Source organism: Arabidopsis lyrata (genome assembly GCF_000004255.2).
Source record: "Arabidopsis lyrata subsp. lyrata unplaced genomic scaffold ARALYscaffold_8, whole genome shotgun sequence".
Classification (NCBI taxonomy): Eukaryota; Viridiplantae; Streptophyta; class Magnoliopsida; order Brassicales; family Brassicaceae; genus Arabidopsis; species Arabidopsis lyrata.
In genome coordinates this window covers 21,276,377-21,293,303 of record NW_003302548.1, presented here as the reverse complement: position 1 = coordinate 21,293,303, position 16,927 = coordinate 21,276,377, and the positions used below count along the sequence as shown (strand labels likewise).

At 38.5% G+C, this 16,927-nt stretch overlaps 4 protein-coding genes across 5 annotated transcripts; all 4 read left to right on the top strand.

The window, feature by feature from the left end:
• The first annotated feature begins 1,108 nt into the window (after window positions 1-1,108).
• Window positions 1,109-8,694, top strand: LOC9302663 (phosphatidylinositol 4-kinase beta 1). Of its 2 annotated transcripts, none has more exons than XM_021027285.1 (16): window positions 1,109-3,262; window positions 3,558-3,749; window positions 3,848-3,896; window positions 4,361-4,493; window positions 4,639-5,086; window positions 5,375-5,455; window positions 5,550-5,669; window positions 6,214-6,283; window positions 6,433-6,530; window positions 6,672-6,776; window positions 7,058-7,111; window positions 7,259-7,402; window positions 7,537-7,590; window positions 7,701-7,775; window positions 7,884-7,967; window positions 8,075-8,694. In XM_021027285.1, exons 1-16 carry the CDS (start codon window positions 1,706-1,708, stop codon window positions 8,174-8,176), a joined length of 3,366 nt encoding a protein of 1,121 aa, XP_020882944.1. In that variant the 5' UTR covers window positions 1,109-1,705; the 3' UTR covers window positions 8,177-8,694. The 2 variants fall into 2 exon arrangements, with proteins under 2 accessions (XP_020882944.1, XP_020882936.1); XM_021027277.1 differs by having other exon boundaries at window positions 1,113-3,262; window positions 4,636-5,086.
• A 718-nt stretch (window positions 8,695-9,412) lies between these two features.
• Window positions 9,413-11,896, top strand: LOC9302662 (NAC domain-containing protein 82). The gene is made up of 5 exons (XM_021016337.1): window positions 9,413-9,594; window positions 9,927-10,386; window positions 10,478-10,755; window positions 10,831-11,289; window positions 11,377-11,896. The coding sequence occupies exons 2-5, from the start codon at window positions 10,230-10,232 to the stop codon at window positions 11,572-11,574; spliced, it is 1,092 nt and encodes a 363-aa protein (XP_020871996.1). The 5' UTR covers window positions 9,413-9,594; window positions 9,927-10,229; the 3' UTR covers window positions 11,575-11,896.
• Window positions 11,897-12,145: 249 nt separating this feature from the next.
• LOC9302661 (glutamate--tRNA ligase, chloroplastic/mitochondrial) lies at window positions 12,146-15,558 on the top strand. Its single transcript, XM_002866543.2, has 13 exons — window positions 12,146-12,503; window positions 12,575-12,693; window positions 12,775-12,896; window positions 12,983-13,165; window positions 13,360-13,478; window positions 13,574-13,622; window positions 13,731-13,832; window positions 13,935-14,037; window positions 14,138-14,201; window positions 14,326-14,440; window positions 14,560-14,660; window positions 14,772-14,928; window positions 15,023-15,558. The coding sequence occupies exons 1-13, from the start codon at window positions 12,259-12,261 to the stop codon at window positions 15,254-15,256; spliced, it is 1,713 nt and encodes a 570-aa protein (XP_002866589.1). The 5' UTR covers window positions 12,146-12,258; the 3' UTR covers window positions 15,257-15,558.
• Window positions 15,559-15,715: 157 nt separating this feature from the next.
• On the top strand, window positions 15,716-16,815 carry LOC9300959 (photosystem I reaction center subunit N, chloroplastic). The gene is made up of 3 exons (XM_002866542.2): window positions 15,716-16,304; window positions 16,382-16,507; window positions 16,593-16,815. The coding sequence occupies exons 1-3, from the start codon at window positions 16,005-16,007 to the stop codon at window positions 16,680-16,682; spliced, it is 516 nt and encodes a 171-aa protein (XP_002866588.1). The 5' UTR covers window positions 15,716-16,004; the 3' UTR covers window positions 16,683-16,815.
• The last annotated feature ends 112 nt before the right edge of the window (window positions 16,816-16,927 follow it).

Genomic DNA, 16,927 nt, shown 5'->3' with positions numbered 1-16,927 from the left:
GTCCTCCTTCGATTTTCTCAAGCGACCGGCAGTGGTGCGTGAGGATTAGGATTTGGTGACACTCATGGAGGCTAAGCACGGCGTGGAGTGCGAGTTTTTCTCGGATTCGGTGCCTATGTTTAGTTCTTGTGGCAGATGGATCGTCATGGGTGTCAATTGGTTGAATGGCGTATCTCCTTCATTGTGTGGGCTAAGGTTGGTGTCCTCTTCGTCAGCCAAGGGCATGGTCTTGTTTGCCTTTCGTCAGGTTTCCCTCTGCTTCGCTTTCCGTTGTTGCTCGTTGGTGGAGTTTGTGTTTTTGTTGTTGTTGCTTTTGTTCATGCTGCGGATGGGGGTTTAGTGGGATGCTTCGGCAAAGCCTTTTGGTGAATGAATAGAGGCGGCGGTTTGGTCTAAGTGGCTTCGCTTTCCCGTGGGAGATGGTTCTTGTCGCTCGCGATAGGAATGGTGGTCGGAGGCGGCTTCTCCGATAACCCGCAGAGGCTCCTGTGCCGCAGGGTTCGCGCTTAAGTCCGCAATTGTCTTTCCGTTTTTGCGTTAGTCTTCGGAGAAGCTGTAGGCTCCTATCCCGAGGTTTTGAAGGACGGTCTTGGTTGGATGCTCGTGGCAACTACGATGAAGACTCCAGGTTGTTTGATCTGTGGAAATCACGCAAATTTCCATGCTTCACAGTTTGGAATCGGTGTTTCTTCCCGTGGCTTAGCCATAAGCTCTCGCTTGCTTTCCTCCGTAGTTTGAGTTGTGATGTTGTATTTTATTTTCTGTAGTTTTCATTTTTCTGCTACTTGTTTGCTCTGTAATTTCTGTCAAAATTTCAAAAATGGTATAAAATTTAACCTTTTACCAAAAAAAATAAAAATAAATAATAATAATTTGGAAAGAAAATAATGATTAATCAACTGTCCAAGTGTCCCGTTGTGGACAAATCACGTTTACTTCCCACGAAGGATTTTCAACTTTATGATCGCGTGGACTTTCCAGCGCACGTTAGATCTCTTCCCTCGCAAAAAAAAACAAAATTAAATAAATTAATTAAATAGTACGAATTACTAAAGACCAAAAATTAAATTTAATAATAAAAAACTCAAAAAAGTTAAAATAATTTCAAAGTATTGCGATCAATAATTACTTTCCCCTCTCTCTCTGTCTGCCACCAACAGCCGAGGACGACGACCGTATCCACCACAAACCGCTTCCGGCTGAGACGACGGCGATCTACTCCGGCTGGTTCTGCTACTTGATTCTGCTCTGAATTTTATTAGATTTTATCAAGCAGACAATCTCGGATAGCAGGAAGAACGGGATTATCGTTTGATTAGCTCATCGCTTGCTTCTTTTCGTGAGATTTAGTTTTGGTTTCTGGAGAAATTTCCGATCGCCTTCGGTTTCCGGCGATTGGATTGAGTAGGATACGGAGGAGTCTCTATTTTGGCGTGGTTTTCTCGCGATTAGGTTTGCTGGCGTGGGAAAGTTAAGCATTGTAAAGCCAAAATTTCGTCGATTAGACATCGAGCTTTTGAGCTTTTGGTGGTTATAGATAGGCTATTAGGTTTTTGAGTTAAGGTTTTACGTATTATCCTAGGGTTTAGTTATTGGGGAGAGAGAGGCTCCGTTAATCTGGTTTGTTGAAGAGTCTCCTGGATCTGTTGTCTCGACGGATGATTTGCTTCTGTGAGCTAGGGCTTTCTATGCTTGGCTGATCAGGATGCCGATGGGACGGTTTCTATCTCTGGTCCGAGGAGACTCGGCTGAGTCACCTCGTGAGATTACCTCACAGAGTAATATCATCGGCGATACTGGTTCTAATGGTTGGCTTATTAGGTTTTTTGATTCTGCTTTCTTCTGTGAGTGGATTGCTGTTAGTTATCTGTACAAGCACCCTCATGCTGGTGTTAGGGACTACTTATGCAATAGGATGTATACGCTTCCCTTGTCAGGTATTGAGAGTTATCTGTTCCAGATTTGCTACATGATGGTGCACAAACCAAGCCCATCTCTTGATAAGTTTGTAATAGACATCTGTGGAAAGTCACTGAAAATCGCACTGAAAGTGCATTGGTTTTTGTTGGCTGAGCTGGAGGATTCTGACGATAATGAAGGCATCAGCAGGATTCAAGAGAAGTGTCAAATTGCAGCTACTTTGATGGGGGAGTGGTCTCCTCTCATGCGTCCACAGAACGAGGTCTCAACCCCAGGGAGCAAGAATCAGGTCCTAAATAGACTTTTGTCATCAAAACAGAAGCTCTTCTCGTTAAAGTTATCTCCTCCCACCCAGAAGTCTTTGTCATTCTCACCTTCGCCAGGGACCAACGTGCAGGATGATGGTAGTCAGTTACCTGCTGAGGATAATAAGATTTTTAAGAAACTTATCCCAAGTCCTAAAGTCAGAGATGCTTTAATGTTTAGAAAGTCAGTTGACAAAGATGATGAAGAGAGTGAAAAGGAAGGATTCTTCAAGAGGCTCTTGAGGGACAGCAAAGGTGAGGGTGATGAACCAATACCTAACTCAGAGGGTTTCTTTAAACGCCTTTTGAAGGACAATAAATCAGAAGATGAGGACATAACAAACAGTTCCGAGGGGTTCTTCAAGAGGCTCTTGAGTAGTAAAGGAGAAAGCGAGGAATTGACATCGAGTTCAGATGGGCTGTTTAAAAGGTTATTACGAGATAATAAGGGAGATGAAGAGGAATTGGGTGCAAATCCAGACAGTTTCTTCAAGAGATTGTTACGGGAGAGTAAAACCGAGGACGAGGAGTCAAACCCAAACTCAGAAGGTTTTTTTAAGAAACTATTCCGTGACAGCAAACCTGAAGAAGATAAAGTTTCTAAAGAAGTGGATGATGAGGACAAAGATGGGTTCCTTAAGAAACTTTTCAGGGAAAAAAGTGATGACAAAAGACATGGTAGTGAAAAGAATGAAACCAATGGAACAGTGTCTGCCGACAAGAAATCTGGTGAAGAGGATGAAAGGGAGGGGTTTTTCAAAAAATTCTTTAAGGAAAAATCTGATGACAAGAAAGACATTGTCAAGGTCGATGACGGGAATGAAAGTGAGGGTGAAGAATCTCCAGAATTTTCTCTGTTCAAAAGATTATTCCGTATACATCCCGAAGATGCAAAACCTACTTCAGAAAATGAAAATAGCGGCAATGGCTTAGTTGAAAGCAGTCCTGGGACAGAAAACTTTTTCCGCAAGTTGTTCAGAGATCGTGACCAATCTGTTGAAGATTCTGAACTGTTTGGATCAAAGAAACAAAAGGAGGTTTGTCCTCATTTGACTTGGTCTTTAGTTTTACTGTCTTATTGCAGATACTGGTTGCATTTGCACTGTTTTGACATTCACTTTTCATTCGATCCACATCTTCAGATTCATTTTTCAAGATTCTTGTAGGATACAATCATATGTACTCCTTCTTGTGAATTTTACCTGACACAAATGTTGGCTGAAACAGGGTGGTTGTTCGACTTCAGTTGATTATTTATCTATGCCCAACATTCTTTCTTTCATATGTGCTTGATTAATCTCATACCAATGTTTCTAATTATAACCATTGCAGAAACGGCCAGGCTCCCCTAAACAGCGGGATGATACTCCATCTGGTAAGCCCCCGCTACCAAACAATACTGCATCACAATTCAGGAAAGGGGCTTACCACGAGTCGTTGGAGTTTGTACAAGCGTTATGTGAAACATCGTATGGTTTGGTAGATATCTTTCCTATTGAAGATCGGAAGATTGCTCTTCGGGAGGTGATCCTTTACACCTATATTGATAATTAAATTTGAGATGTCACGTTCTACCTTTGTAGCAACTGACTAAATTTTATATTTCTTTTGTTTGGTTTTAGTCTCTTGCAGAGATCAATTTTCATTTATCGGAAGCTGAAATCACTGGAGGTATTTTTCTGAAATTATATTTTAAGAGGAGTTATTATTTGGAGGTTTACTTTACTTGTGTAGCTCAAATATATTGAGCCGGCATACATTATATTGGCCATGTATGCTTTTGTCTGAAAAAGTATGTGAACGTTTCTAGCCTGTTATCATTTCTGAGAGCTAAATCGTGTAGCTTGTCTTAAATTAGTTGTATGTCCGTTATATCATATTTATTTCCACTCTTGTTTGAAGAAGCTATTTATTTCCATTCTTGTTTCTCTTTTATCATTTATTTTCCTCTCTTGTATAGGATTACCTTGGACTTGTGTTTCTTTCTTGAGAGAATCATGTGGTCCAATATTTTTGACATCTAAACCTCAGCATTTTTAAGGATTATTGAATTCCTTATTTATATTTCGTCAACATTGTTTTTGTTAACAGAAACTAAATTTGTATTCATAATTTAAATTCAAATTACCTTCCAGGAATTTGTTTTCCGATGGGGAGAGGAGTTTATCGTGTGGTCCATATTCCTGAAGACGAATGCATTCTTTTGAATTCTAGGGAAAAGGCGCCATACATGATCTCCGTAGAAGTTTTGAAAGCGGAAACACCCAGGTAAATTTAACTTTCTTACCAATCTACTTCTTTTAATAGAAAGTTACCTTCTTTTCTATATCCCATTAATCATACGAAGTGTGAAACTTTTCATGATAACACTCTCCTATTGTTCTTTTTTGTTTTCTAATATTTGTTGCAGCAGTGCTAAAGATACATCGAACTCCCAGAAGCTTTCTAAAGGGGGAATTCCATTGGCAAACGGGGACGCATTCTTGCAAAAGCCACCTCCATGGGCTTATCCACTATGGACTACTCAGGAGGTTTATCGCAACAGTGCTGACCGAATGTCGTTATCCACTGCTCAAGCAATTGATCAGGCAATGACTCCTAAGTCAGAGGTGAAGGTGAAACTTGTCAATGTAAGTCTCTCAGTGGAGAATTGTACTTCAGCTCTTGAATCATTGTGCGATCCACTTGATGATGTTCTGGGGGAGGCCCCAAGGACTGGGTTGAACACTGATCTTGAATGGGTAAGGGTGGTCGTAACGGCTGACCCAGGACTTAGAATGGAAAGCATTCCTGATCCATCAGCCCCGCGTAAAAAGGAACATCGTCGTGTTCCAAGTACTGTTGCCATGGAGGAAGTAAGGGTGAGTGTTTCTTGATCAATTACTCTTAGGAGGCAACTAATATTATGTTTTTGTCATAAAAATATCCGCTACTTAATGTCTCTTTCAAGTCATTGGAATAATTCTTAATACTCAACTGAGTCGATGTTTTTAGTGCCTGTACTTGCTATTGTCCTTCCGACATGCTATACACTTCATTTTCTTATTAAGGCGTCTAAGGTTAGAAAGTCAAGATATTGAAATTGTATGTGTTCTGTTTGGTGTTGTGTTTCTACCCTTCATTAATCCTTAATTACATCACTTATGCAGGCTGCCGCAGCGAAGGGAGAGGCACCTCCAGGCCTTCCTCTCAAAGGGGCTGGTCAGGATTCGTCGGATGCACAACCAAGGGTATATGCATGTTTAACATAGAATATGGATCTTTCTCTTATTTTCCCTGTTTTAAGTGTTGAACTTTATATTTATGTTTTGTGTTGTTTACTAGGCCAACGGTGGAATGCTTAAGGAAGGTGATGCCTTATCAGGTGAACTTTGGGAGGGAAAGCGAGACAGAATACGTAAAGCTTCAATATATGGAAAGTTACCTGGTTGGGACCTGCGTTCTGTAAGTGCTACGAAAAGCCATTCCGTTTATTTTTTCTGTTTGCTGTTTCCCAATGAGTAAAATCCTCTAAATTAAGTTCTTTTGTTGATGAAATAGAATCAGTATATGTTTTGGGCCTTGAAGGCCTCAATCAGTTTGATATAGTACTCAAAGGTTTCTACTCGTGATTCCAGAATGTTTATTAAGGAATTTAAGGTTTAGTGTGAGCTTGATTTTTATCGCATAATTGAAAAGTACCTATGAACTACATGCACTCATTCGATCTTAATCATAGTTCTCTTCCAAGCCTGCAATAATGTAGACATCAAAGTAATGTCTGATGCACGAGTCTGCGCTAACTTTCTAAGAGACTTTGCTGATGTGCACTTTTGCTTTTTGCTGTCTTTCCAGCCGAATTTGTTTTTTGTCATTAAAACGCTGTTACTAAAGATGTTAGATACTCTCCGTGTTTAATCTTTATTGAATTGTGTCCTTGTGTGTTGACCATTATGCCATATGATATTCTTTTCTACCTCTATTTGTAAGTAGCTCTAGATTTTTGCAGATCATTGTGAAGAGCGGTGACGACTGTAGGCAAGAACATCTCGCTGTGCAACTCATTTCTCACTTTTATGGTAGGTGATACTTTTTCATATCTACTAATATCTTAATATCCTATTTCGTAGGGTATGCCTTCTCGATTTGTTTTTCAGGCTTACTTATTCTGTTATTTAAGATAAGGATCTTTCTGCCTTATAAAGTAACTGTATTGTTCATGTGCTAGATATATTCCAGGAAGCCGGTCTACCCCTCTGGTTACGTCCTTATGAAGTCTTGGTTACATCTTCTTATACTGCCCTTATAGAAACAATTCCAGATACGGTAATGATATAAACAAGAACTCTTCAGTTGTACTAGCAACAAAGTTTCTGCACATCTGTTTAGTTGCTACGTAATATCCTGTAATCAAGCTTTTTACATTGAAAGTGTATGTAAAAAGAGGTACCATTTTCCTTCCTGCAGGCTTCTATTCATTCTATCAAAAGTAGATATCCCAACATAACGAGCCTACGTGATTTCTTTGTTGCAAAGTATAAAGAAAACTCTCCAAGTTTTAAGCTCGCCCAGGTAATGTACTGCTGCTAGGTCTTAATAGTTTCATTCAACCAGCACGTTAGTAACTTTGTTTCAGGAATTTGCAAGACTTCTGTCTGTTAAACATGTTATTGTGATACGGGAATTATAGAAATTGCATTCTCTTGAGAATGTACTTTGCATTGGACTTTCAAGATAGTTTCTTTATGAACTAAAGCTGCTTGGTTCAAACTTTGAGGATTATGTTCATAACTACCAACTTGTGTCGGATGCCATGTTGTGTATATAACCTTGCGCATTGGCTTCTTTTGCAGAGGAATTTCGTTGAAAGTATGGCCGGATATTCTTTGGTCTGTTACCTTCTGCAGGTAAATGTCTTAGTGACCCCTTTTCTCAGTACGTTGTGTATTTATCTATAGGTTTTACACGTTTTGATGTCATTGATCAGTTTCATGAATAGCATGTTTTGACATTTTATTGCTTATGTGCCGATGGTTGATTATCTTTCGGTTTAGGTAAAAGATCGTCATAATGGAAATCTTCTCTTGGATGAAGAGGGTCACATTATACACATTGATTTCGGTTTTATGCTTTCGAATTCTCCTGGTGGCGTAAACTTTGAGAGTGCCCCGTTTAAGTTAACCCGTGAACTTCTTGAGGTAAGACACTAATTCATAAACTCATATCTTGGATCATCGTCTCTTCAAAGTTTTCTTTGGTCATGCATGTTTCATTGCGAAGCAGTTGAATCTTTTAGTCTAAATTTACAAAAAAAAATGTTTGTCACATCCAGGTCATGGACTCTGATGCTGATGGGGTTCCAAGTGAGTTCTTTGACTATTTCAAGGTATCTGCATGGCTTGTCCTCTCACCTTTTCATTTTTAAATCACTTGAGACTATTATTGTTTCAAGCTGTTATGTGGAATGGCCGTTAATTGTCAATTCTTCTTAATTAGGTGCTATGCATTCAAGGATTCCTTACATGTAGAAAGCATGCGGAAAGGATTATTCTCTTAGTTGAAATGTTACAGGTTCAGAATCTCTAGCTTCTTTTCACTAACCAGAATTAGTTATAAAACATGGCAGCAAGCCTAATTATTTGCCTTGTGAATTATATTTTCTGGTGTTGTTTCTATTAGGATTCGGGTTTCCCTTGCTTCAAAGGTGGTCCACGAACCATTCAAAACCTAAGAAAACGATTTCATCTAAGTTTAACTGAGGAGGTAACCGTTTTCTTTTATCTTCGTCGAATCAATCCATTTCACATGATCCACGACAATTTCCTCATTCTTTCTTTTTGTTTATTTTTTGGGGGTGATCACAAAACCAGCAATGTGTCTCTTTGGTCCTCTCTCTCATCAGCAGTAGCTTAGATGCTTGGCGGACACGACAATATGATTACTACCAACGGGTCTTAAATGGAATATTGTGATGTTCCAAAGAACCAACCTAAAAAGGGTAAAAAACTCACAACATACATTGGTATGTTGGGTTAGCTCATAAAACAATACGTTTTTGAGGAACCCTTTTCATAGTAGCAATCAGAATCCTTCCCAAGGCAGGAGAAGATGCCTGGAGAGATCGTGTGTGCAAGCATGGGAGAAGAAACCGGTCACACGTGCGACTCATATCATACGTGGAGGAGAAAACTACAATTTGTGTACAGAATATGATTTTTGCAGAGGTTTGATTGTTATCTTACTTACTTGCTCTACTAGTACTTGTAGGAGAAAAGAAGGCAAAAGCCTGAAATTTTCTTCCTCCCAAAAGCTCAAAACAAAGCCCTTTTACAGAGGTTAAAAAGGGCAATGTTTTGTTTTTACTTTGTTTCTCGTCAAAACTCATGATGTGATATTGTTGTATAAATTGTGTATTATCTTTTTTTTTCGGGTTTGAAATTAGAGTATGAGCAAGGAAAAACGAAACAGATCATACTTCATATTTCATGAAGATGTGTGTTATATCACTCTCTCCATATATTCAACTTTCAGAATCAGAATGTCGTGTCTAATTATTTCACTGACGATTCTTATGATTCTATCCAATAATCAAACGGAAAGTGGGAAACCAATAGTCAAATTGTTGGAGAAACAACTATTTACCAAAAGAAAGGGAAGGGCAAAACTGAGGTGGGCGAAGTCATCGGGCCAATCAGGGATGCTCCTTTCCTTTGTTTCCTTAGCTTCCAATTTATTTATAAAATATAATTATATAAATATAAATTAAATTTGATTTGCTATATCTTTCTCAAACCTTGACAACATAACTCAGTTTCCAAATAAAATAGTAAATCTCAAATCAAATTTCAAAAAGAAAATGCAATCAGCATCTCGCTTAACTCATTTCCGATTTCCATTTTTATTCCTCTTATTATTATTATAATAAATCCCATTTTGAATTTTATAATCAATCATAACAATAAGATCAAAGCTATATAATTAATATCATAAATCTTCAAGTTGTTGTTGGAAACCAGTAACACAATAAAAAAGTAGACTGAACTGTCTAATGTAATTACACTACTTTACATACCATTAACTTATGGTAAAAGTATTTTATATAAAAAAAAAAACTTTATGGTAAAAATAGTTATTGCTTACGGAACCACAACTAAAAAGTAAAAAAAAAGTTTTATATATTTTGGTTTTTGGCCTATTACACAATTTATCATTGAATTGCAAAATAATCTCTAAACTTTATTTCGCAAAATAATAAACGCGTAATTAGATCTATATAAACCCTAAACCCCATCACTCTCTTACACTCCCCCTGGCTTCTCCTTCAAGCTATACTCTCATTCTCTCTCCTCCGACCAAAGTCTTCTGTTCCTCCGCTCTCCTTCTCCTACGGGTGCGACTTCTCCTCTCTTTTATCTTCTTTTACTTAAACCCGTTAATGTTTCTCACTTGTATGGTTCGGTTTCCGATGTAATCTCTCTCGTCTTCTCTGTTTCTTGAAAATGGGTTTTCATTTCTTGTGATTTCTGGGTTTGATCTTAGCTTACATCAATTTTGATGCTTTCCTTGATCAAAGGCTTAAATTCTACTGTGGAGATTATATGTTTACCAAATTTTGATCAGTTAAAAACAAAATTACAAAATCAAAATTAGCCCTAGAATTTGTTTTTGTTGTTACAGTCCCATTATTAAAAGGTTTCTTCTTTTATGTGTGTTATAAAACAGGTGCTTCTTTTGTGTTGTACAGCAGATGTCTGTTGATATCTGCAAGAAGAATCCATCGTTTCTTTGGTGTGACTGTGGTTATATGAGCAAAGGAATGTTGTGGTGCTTTCAGACAATCTTGTTCAATCATTGGACTTGAACCTTTCATAGCTCTTCATGTTGTCTTCTTCTTAGCTTTTTTGTTTTTTTTTTTCACAATTCTTTGTTGTTGTTTTCTTTGGTTCTGCTGGTTCTTGTTATTGTGAATCTGAGAGAAAATTCGAAAGTTACTTAGTGTAGTGAAAGTTTTCCCCTTCTCTTCCAATGGGGAAAACTAACTTGGCACCTGGATTTCGGTTTCATCCTACTGATGTTGAACTTGTGAGATACTACTTGAAGAGGAAAGTTATGGGGAAAAAGTTCCAAGTTGATGCCATTGCTGAGATCGACATTTACAAGTTCGAACCACCTGATTTACCCGGTATCTCTTATTCTTTCAGAAAACTTGTTCTGTTTCATGCTTTCTTATTTGTAACCTAATTTACTAACAGAGGTTTCTTTATATTGTGCAGAGAAATCATGTCTAGGGACTGGAGATCTTAAGTGGTACTTCTTCTGTCCAAGAGAAAAGAAGTATCCCAAAGGCGGTAAGGCAAACCGCTCTACTGAATGTGGTTACTGGAAGACCACAGGGAGAGACAGAGATGTTTCTTACAATGACGAAGTCACTGGGAAGATAAGAACTCTGATTTATCACTACGGGAAAATACCCCGCGGTGATCGGACTGATTGGGTCATACATGAATATAGACTTGAAGACAAAGTACTGGCCCAAAAGAATGTTCCTCAGGTAATGATTTATTCTTTTGTTCTAACATTTTGACTTCTTGCAAGTTTACTAAATATGTTGTCGTTGTGCCTGCAGGATACTTATGTGCTTTGCGTTCTCTTTAAGAAAAATGGACTTGGACCAAGACATGGATCTCAATATGGTGCTCCATTTAAAGAAGAGGATTGGAGTGATAAGGAAGAGGAATATACTCAGACTCATATTGTAGCTGTTCCTTGTGCAGAAAACAACAATCCTGGTCCTAGCAAAGAAACCAGTCTAGCTGCTACGGCCTCACAATCGCACGCTCCTAAGGATTGTTTGACAGGAGTGATCTCAGAATCTTGCGTCTCTGATGTACCGCCACTAACTGCCACAGTACTGCTTCCACCTCTAACAAGTGATGTTGTAGCTTACAATCCCATGTCTTCTTCAGCTCTTCCTGAGGTTCCTCAGGTATCTCTCGATGATGGCGAGTTAAATTCGTTGCTCGATCTCTTTTCTGTTGACAATGACGACTGTTTACTTTTCGACGATTTCGACTACCAAAATGAGGTAAGTCTATCTCTGCATCATACTTTTGATGAATCAGATTTCAGTGTTCCTTAAAGAAACTTTTGTTAATTGCTTCTGAATCTACAGGTAAGACATGAGCCTGATGTTTTTGTAAACGAGGAAGCTCCAGTTTTCTTAGGAGATGGCAATTTCAGTGGAATGTTTGACCTGAGCAACGACATGGTCGTAGAGCTACAGGATCTGATCCAGCCAGCCACACCTCCTCCTCCTCCTCCTGCTCAAGCCAGTAATCCTGATGACTCAAGAAGCAACGGTCAGACTTAGGACCATCAAAAAATATTATGTGCTGATTTATGATCTTTCTTGCATTGATGCTTCATGGAAACAGAGACCAAACATGTGAAGCTTCAGCTAGAATGTTTTTCTTCTGGCGCCATCTCTGTCTGCACGAAAGAGACAAAACCATGAATCAGTAAACGTCCAGCTGTGGAGCCAGCTTTCTATGTTATGTTTCTGCAACTTTGTCTGTAGTCTTAGATTTCATCATCATTTATGTGGCAAGAACCTTCTCTTTAACTTGTGTAATTCCATGGATTCTTATTTATTAGCTTAGCTTCCATGATAATGCCACCATTTAACTTTTAAATTCAATGCCACAATTACTCGAGTTTGCGATATAATGGGGTGTAAATATGTGGAAAGCATAGTAGGAGGATGCAAGTAGAAAAGTAACAAAAGTTATAGAACAATGTTACTTTTCAGCGAAAACGACAAAACGGCATCGTTTCTTTCATCCCTCCTTAAATAATAAATAGCCCAGTGTATTTTTCCAATTAGGGGAGTATATAGGTATAAAGTATAATATGGGGATGAAATTTTAAAAGTATAAAAGTTATGAGGCTTTAATCGAATTTATTGCTTTTGCTTTGCTTTGCGACTTTCTTCTTTCCGGATAATCAAATCCTTTTATCCTCTGAAAAATCTCAACTTTCGAAGAAAAAACGCAAAATGGCGAGCCTTGTCTACGGGACGCCGTGGCTTAGGGTTAGGTCTTTACCGGAGCTTGCTCCAGCTTTTCTCAGACGTCGTCAATCTTCTTTATTTTACTGTTCTCGGCGAAGCTTCGCGGTGGTTGCGTGTTCTTCACCAGTTAATAATGGTGGGTCTGTTAGAGTTCGTTTCGCGCCTTCTCCCACTGGTAATCTCCATGTAGGTGGAGCAAGGACTGCTCTTTTCAACTACTTGTTCGCGAGGTTCGTGATCTGATTAAGAGCAGACCAATATTGAGAGTTTTTGGGATTGTAACTGATTGAGTTTTTTACAGGTCTAAAGGAGGGAAATTTGTGCTGAGAATTGAAGATACGGATTTGGAGAGATCAACACGTGAATCTGAAGCAGCTGTTCTTCAGGATCTCTCATGGCTAGGTCTTGATTGGGATGAAGGTTGCCTTTTTATTCTTCCTCTCTGTGCTAATTTAGGTGTTTTTCAATGGTGGGGTAATGAAATTGGGATTGAAATTTCAGGTCCTGGGGTTAGTGGAGACTTTGGTCCTTATCGACAATCCGAAAGAAATGCTCTTTACAAACAATATGCAGAGAAGCTTTTAGAGTCAGGTCATGTCTATCGATGCTTTTGCTCAAGTGAGGTGATTAGCTTCAAATTCGCTGAACACCTTCAGCTTGGTTTTTTTGACTCTGTTGTTGACTTTGATCAATTGTTATGTTTATGTAGGAACTTGTAAAGATGAAGGAGATTGCAAAGTTGAAACAGTTGCCTCCAGTATATACCGGGAAATGGGCAACAGCTTCTGATTCTGAAATAGAGCAAGAGTTAGAAAAGGGAACACCTTTTACTTACCGATTCCGTGTGCCAAAGGAAGGCTCTTTGAAAATTAATGACCTGATTCGTGGCGAGGTTAGTATTATAGGTTTTTTTGTGCTTAATTCTCAATCTATCGTTAGAGAGGAAGTTACAAGCTTTCTTTTATGATCTTCGAAAGTTAATTTCTAACTAATATCCACTGTAAAAAAGGTCTATCGGTTCATAAATGTTATGTAAAGCTTGATAATACCTTCTTGTAATTGACCATGTCTGATAGTGTCTTGAAGGTATGTTGGAACTTGGATACTCTTGGAGATTTTGTGGTAATGAGGAGTAATGGCCAACCTGTTTACAACTTTTGTGTTACTGTAGATGATGCTACCATGGCTATATCACATGTTATAAGGTTACTACTCCAGTGTCTTCTTTTGGAACTTGATTTCTCTTCTCTTTAACATATTTGAACGTGATCTTCATCAAATTCATTGACTTTCGTTTCAGGGCGGAAGAACACTTACCTAATACTTTGAGGCAGGCTCTAATTTACAAGGTAAGCATTACCTTATGTTTGTTTATTCCAATTTCTTTTGGAAGTTATGTGATCCTGAAGATAGGAGTAAGAAGTTGATTTAGTACTGTCTGTATCAATATATGGCAGGCTCTGGAGTTCCCGATGCCTCAGTTTGCACATGTTTCTTTAATTCTAGCTCCGGATAGAAGTAAACTGTCAAAGCGACATGGGGCAACTTCTGTAGGCCAGGTGTTTTTAGCTGTTGCTGCCGTTACTGCACGTAGATCATAGATTACTCAATTCCTGATTCTTCATCTAATTTCTGCTTTACGTTCCTTTGAAAAAATACAGTACAGAGAGATGGGATATCTACCTCAGGGAATGGTTAACTATTTGGCACTCTTAGGTTGGGGAGATGGGACTGAAAATGAATTCTTCACACTCGAGGAACTTGGTAGGTCGTTTTTGTTAACTGTAGTTATGTTTTGTTTGATCTTTGTTTTCATCCTTAGCTTTTCTGATATCTTCGTTGAATGTTTGTTCTTGATTTGCAGTTGAAAAATTCTCGATCGAACGTGTCAACAAAAGTGGTGCAATTTTTGATTCAACAAAGTTAAGGTGATTACATAATTTGCTTAGCTGTTTGAATTCTCCAATTTTCCTCTCTCCTGTTTTTCGTATCTATGTGTGTTCTCTACTTTTTGCTAATAAATAGCTTCAATGCATATCTATAAACTCAAAGATGGATGAATGGTCAACATCTGAGGGCACTTCCAAAGGAAAAACTAGCAAAACTTGTTGGTGAGCGATGGAAGAGTGCTGGTATCTTAACAGAATCCGAGGGGAGTTTTGTAGATGTAAGGTTTCTAATCATGACTCCACACTTTCTTCTGATCCTAATATAACGCCTTGGATTTAGAACAACAGATATTTTCTGTACAGACTTACCGAATTTGAGCTTGTTGTTGAAGTACAGGAAGCTGTCGAGCTTCTTAAGGATGGGATCGAGTTGGTCACAGACTCAGACAAAGTACTTTTGAACTTGCTTTCATATCCTCTACACGCTACATTGGCTAGGTAACTATCAAACCGTTTGTTCCTCCTGCATCACCTCTTTTCTTTCAATAAATACTTTTTTTCTGGAGCTCTGAGTTTATGGTGATTTGAGATTTTCCGCACCTGATGCAGCCCTGAAGCTAAGTCTGCCGTGGAAGACAAACTTCATGAAGTAGCAGCCAGCCTCATAGCTGCTTATGACAGCGGTGAGATTCCAAGCGCTTTAGAAGAAGGACAAGGTGCTTGGCAGAAATGGGTGAAAGCCTTTGGCAAATCATTGAAACGCAAAGTTAGTCATCTCTCTAATCCAGTTAATACGAAAGAAATTCTGCTTTACTTGAATGGACAAACGTTACAAGAGATTCTTATGATGTTGGTTACAGGGTAAATCACTTTTCATGCCACTACGAGTGTTGTTAACGGGAAAACTCCATGGTCCTGAGATGGGCACCAGTATTGTTCTGATTCACAAAGCTGGAAGTTCCGGTATAGTGGTTCCTCAGGCTGGGTTTGTATCCATGGAGGAACGGTTTAAAATTCTCAGGGAGATAGACTGGGAAGCTTTGAACAAAGATGAGAGTGTGCCTCTTGAATCTACAGCCACAGTATCAACCTGAGAAAACTCCCCTTTTCAAATTTTCTTCAATTTTCCGTTAGTTGGTGAGAAAGACAGCCCAGAGATTTTGATTCCTCGTGCATTTCTTGTTTCCCGAAACAAATGGCACAACGAAATTTGTAGATTATAATGTATCAGCAAAGGAACAAACCAGAGTGCTTGTAACATTATCAGGCTGTTTTAAGCTTTCCATGCTCTGTTTTGTTAACGTTTTCTTATTTGTTTGTTTTTTGGGTCATAATTTTCTTATTTGTACGTTCTCTCTAAAGAAAAAGTCTTATAATAGTTAAAGACTTAAAGCTCTCCTGTTGTTCTTTTTATGAAACATAGGCTTTACCAAATTAGAGCCAGAATCCAAAATCTTACCTGACCGGGATAAAGTTCAGGTCTTTTGGAGCTAAACCGGATCAGACTGTTACGGGTTTCTAAGAAAACAGAGTACCAAACAGATTTTTGTGGTGGGGACTGAAGTGAATCTAACCACATAAACACTTGAAAGAGAATCTGAAAAACTCAAAACTTTGAAAGCTTTGAGTAACAAGAAAAGGTTTGGACTTTTGCCAATAGGACTGAAGGGAAATCTCATCTTATCCACACTCCAACCACAATCCCTTATTACATCTAAGTCCACGTCATCATCATCCTCATTCATCTCTAATACTAAAATCTGATCTCTTCCTTCCTCACTCACCAATCAAACTCAAAAAAACTCTTGAATTTTTCAAGAACAAAAGAAAAAGAGATCTTTAATGGCGGCCATGAACTCGAGTGTTCTCACTTGCAGCTACGCCATTGCTGGTTCTGGCTCAGTAGAGCTAAACCAGAAAGTTGGTTTGGTGAATTCATCAGTTGGGTTTGGTCAGAAGAAACAGATGATTATGCCTGTGATCAAAGCTCAACGAGTTGTTGGTGATGATGTTGATGGATCGAATGGAAGAAGATCAGCCATGGTTTTCTTAGCAGCTACGCTCTTCTCCACTGCTGCTGTTTCTGCTTCTGCTAATGCTGGCGTCATCGATGAATACCTCGAGAGGAGCAAAGCCAACAAAGTAAGTCTTTGAATGTCTGAATCTTGACATCTCTAAAGATCCTAAAGGTCCTGTTGTTTTTGAACTATTGATTATAGGAACTTAATGATAAGAAGAGATTGGCAACAAGTGGGGCAAACTTTGCGAGAGCATTCACTGTTCAATTCGGAAGCTGCAAGTTCCCTGAGAATTTCACTGGCTGCCAAGATCTTGCCAAGCAAAAGGTTTGTCCAATATTCACAACGTTTTCTTTCCTTTGGTGAATAATTTAACTTGAAGAGATTGTGATGTTCGTTTTCTATTTTGCAGAAAGTTCCATTTATCTCAGAAGATTTGGCTTTGGAATGCGAAGGCAAAGACAAGTATCAGTGTGGTTCCAATGTTTTCTGGAAATGGTGAAGAACTTGTTTGTTTTCATCTATTCTTATATAAATCCAACAATGTATCTATATATCTCTCTCTATTCATGAAAGTTCTTTCATCCATTTGAATCTATCAAGTTAAAACTCTATTAAGAGATTAGGAAGCATTATTTTGATTCTAGTTCAGCTTTAAGATAAAAATCTGATCGAGTACTGCAAGTTTGTTTGAAGAAATTTCAGTTTAGTTTCAGTTGGTTTTTTTAAATTAAATGGAAATCACTA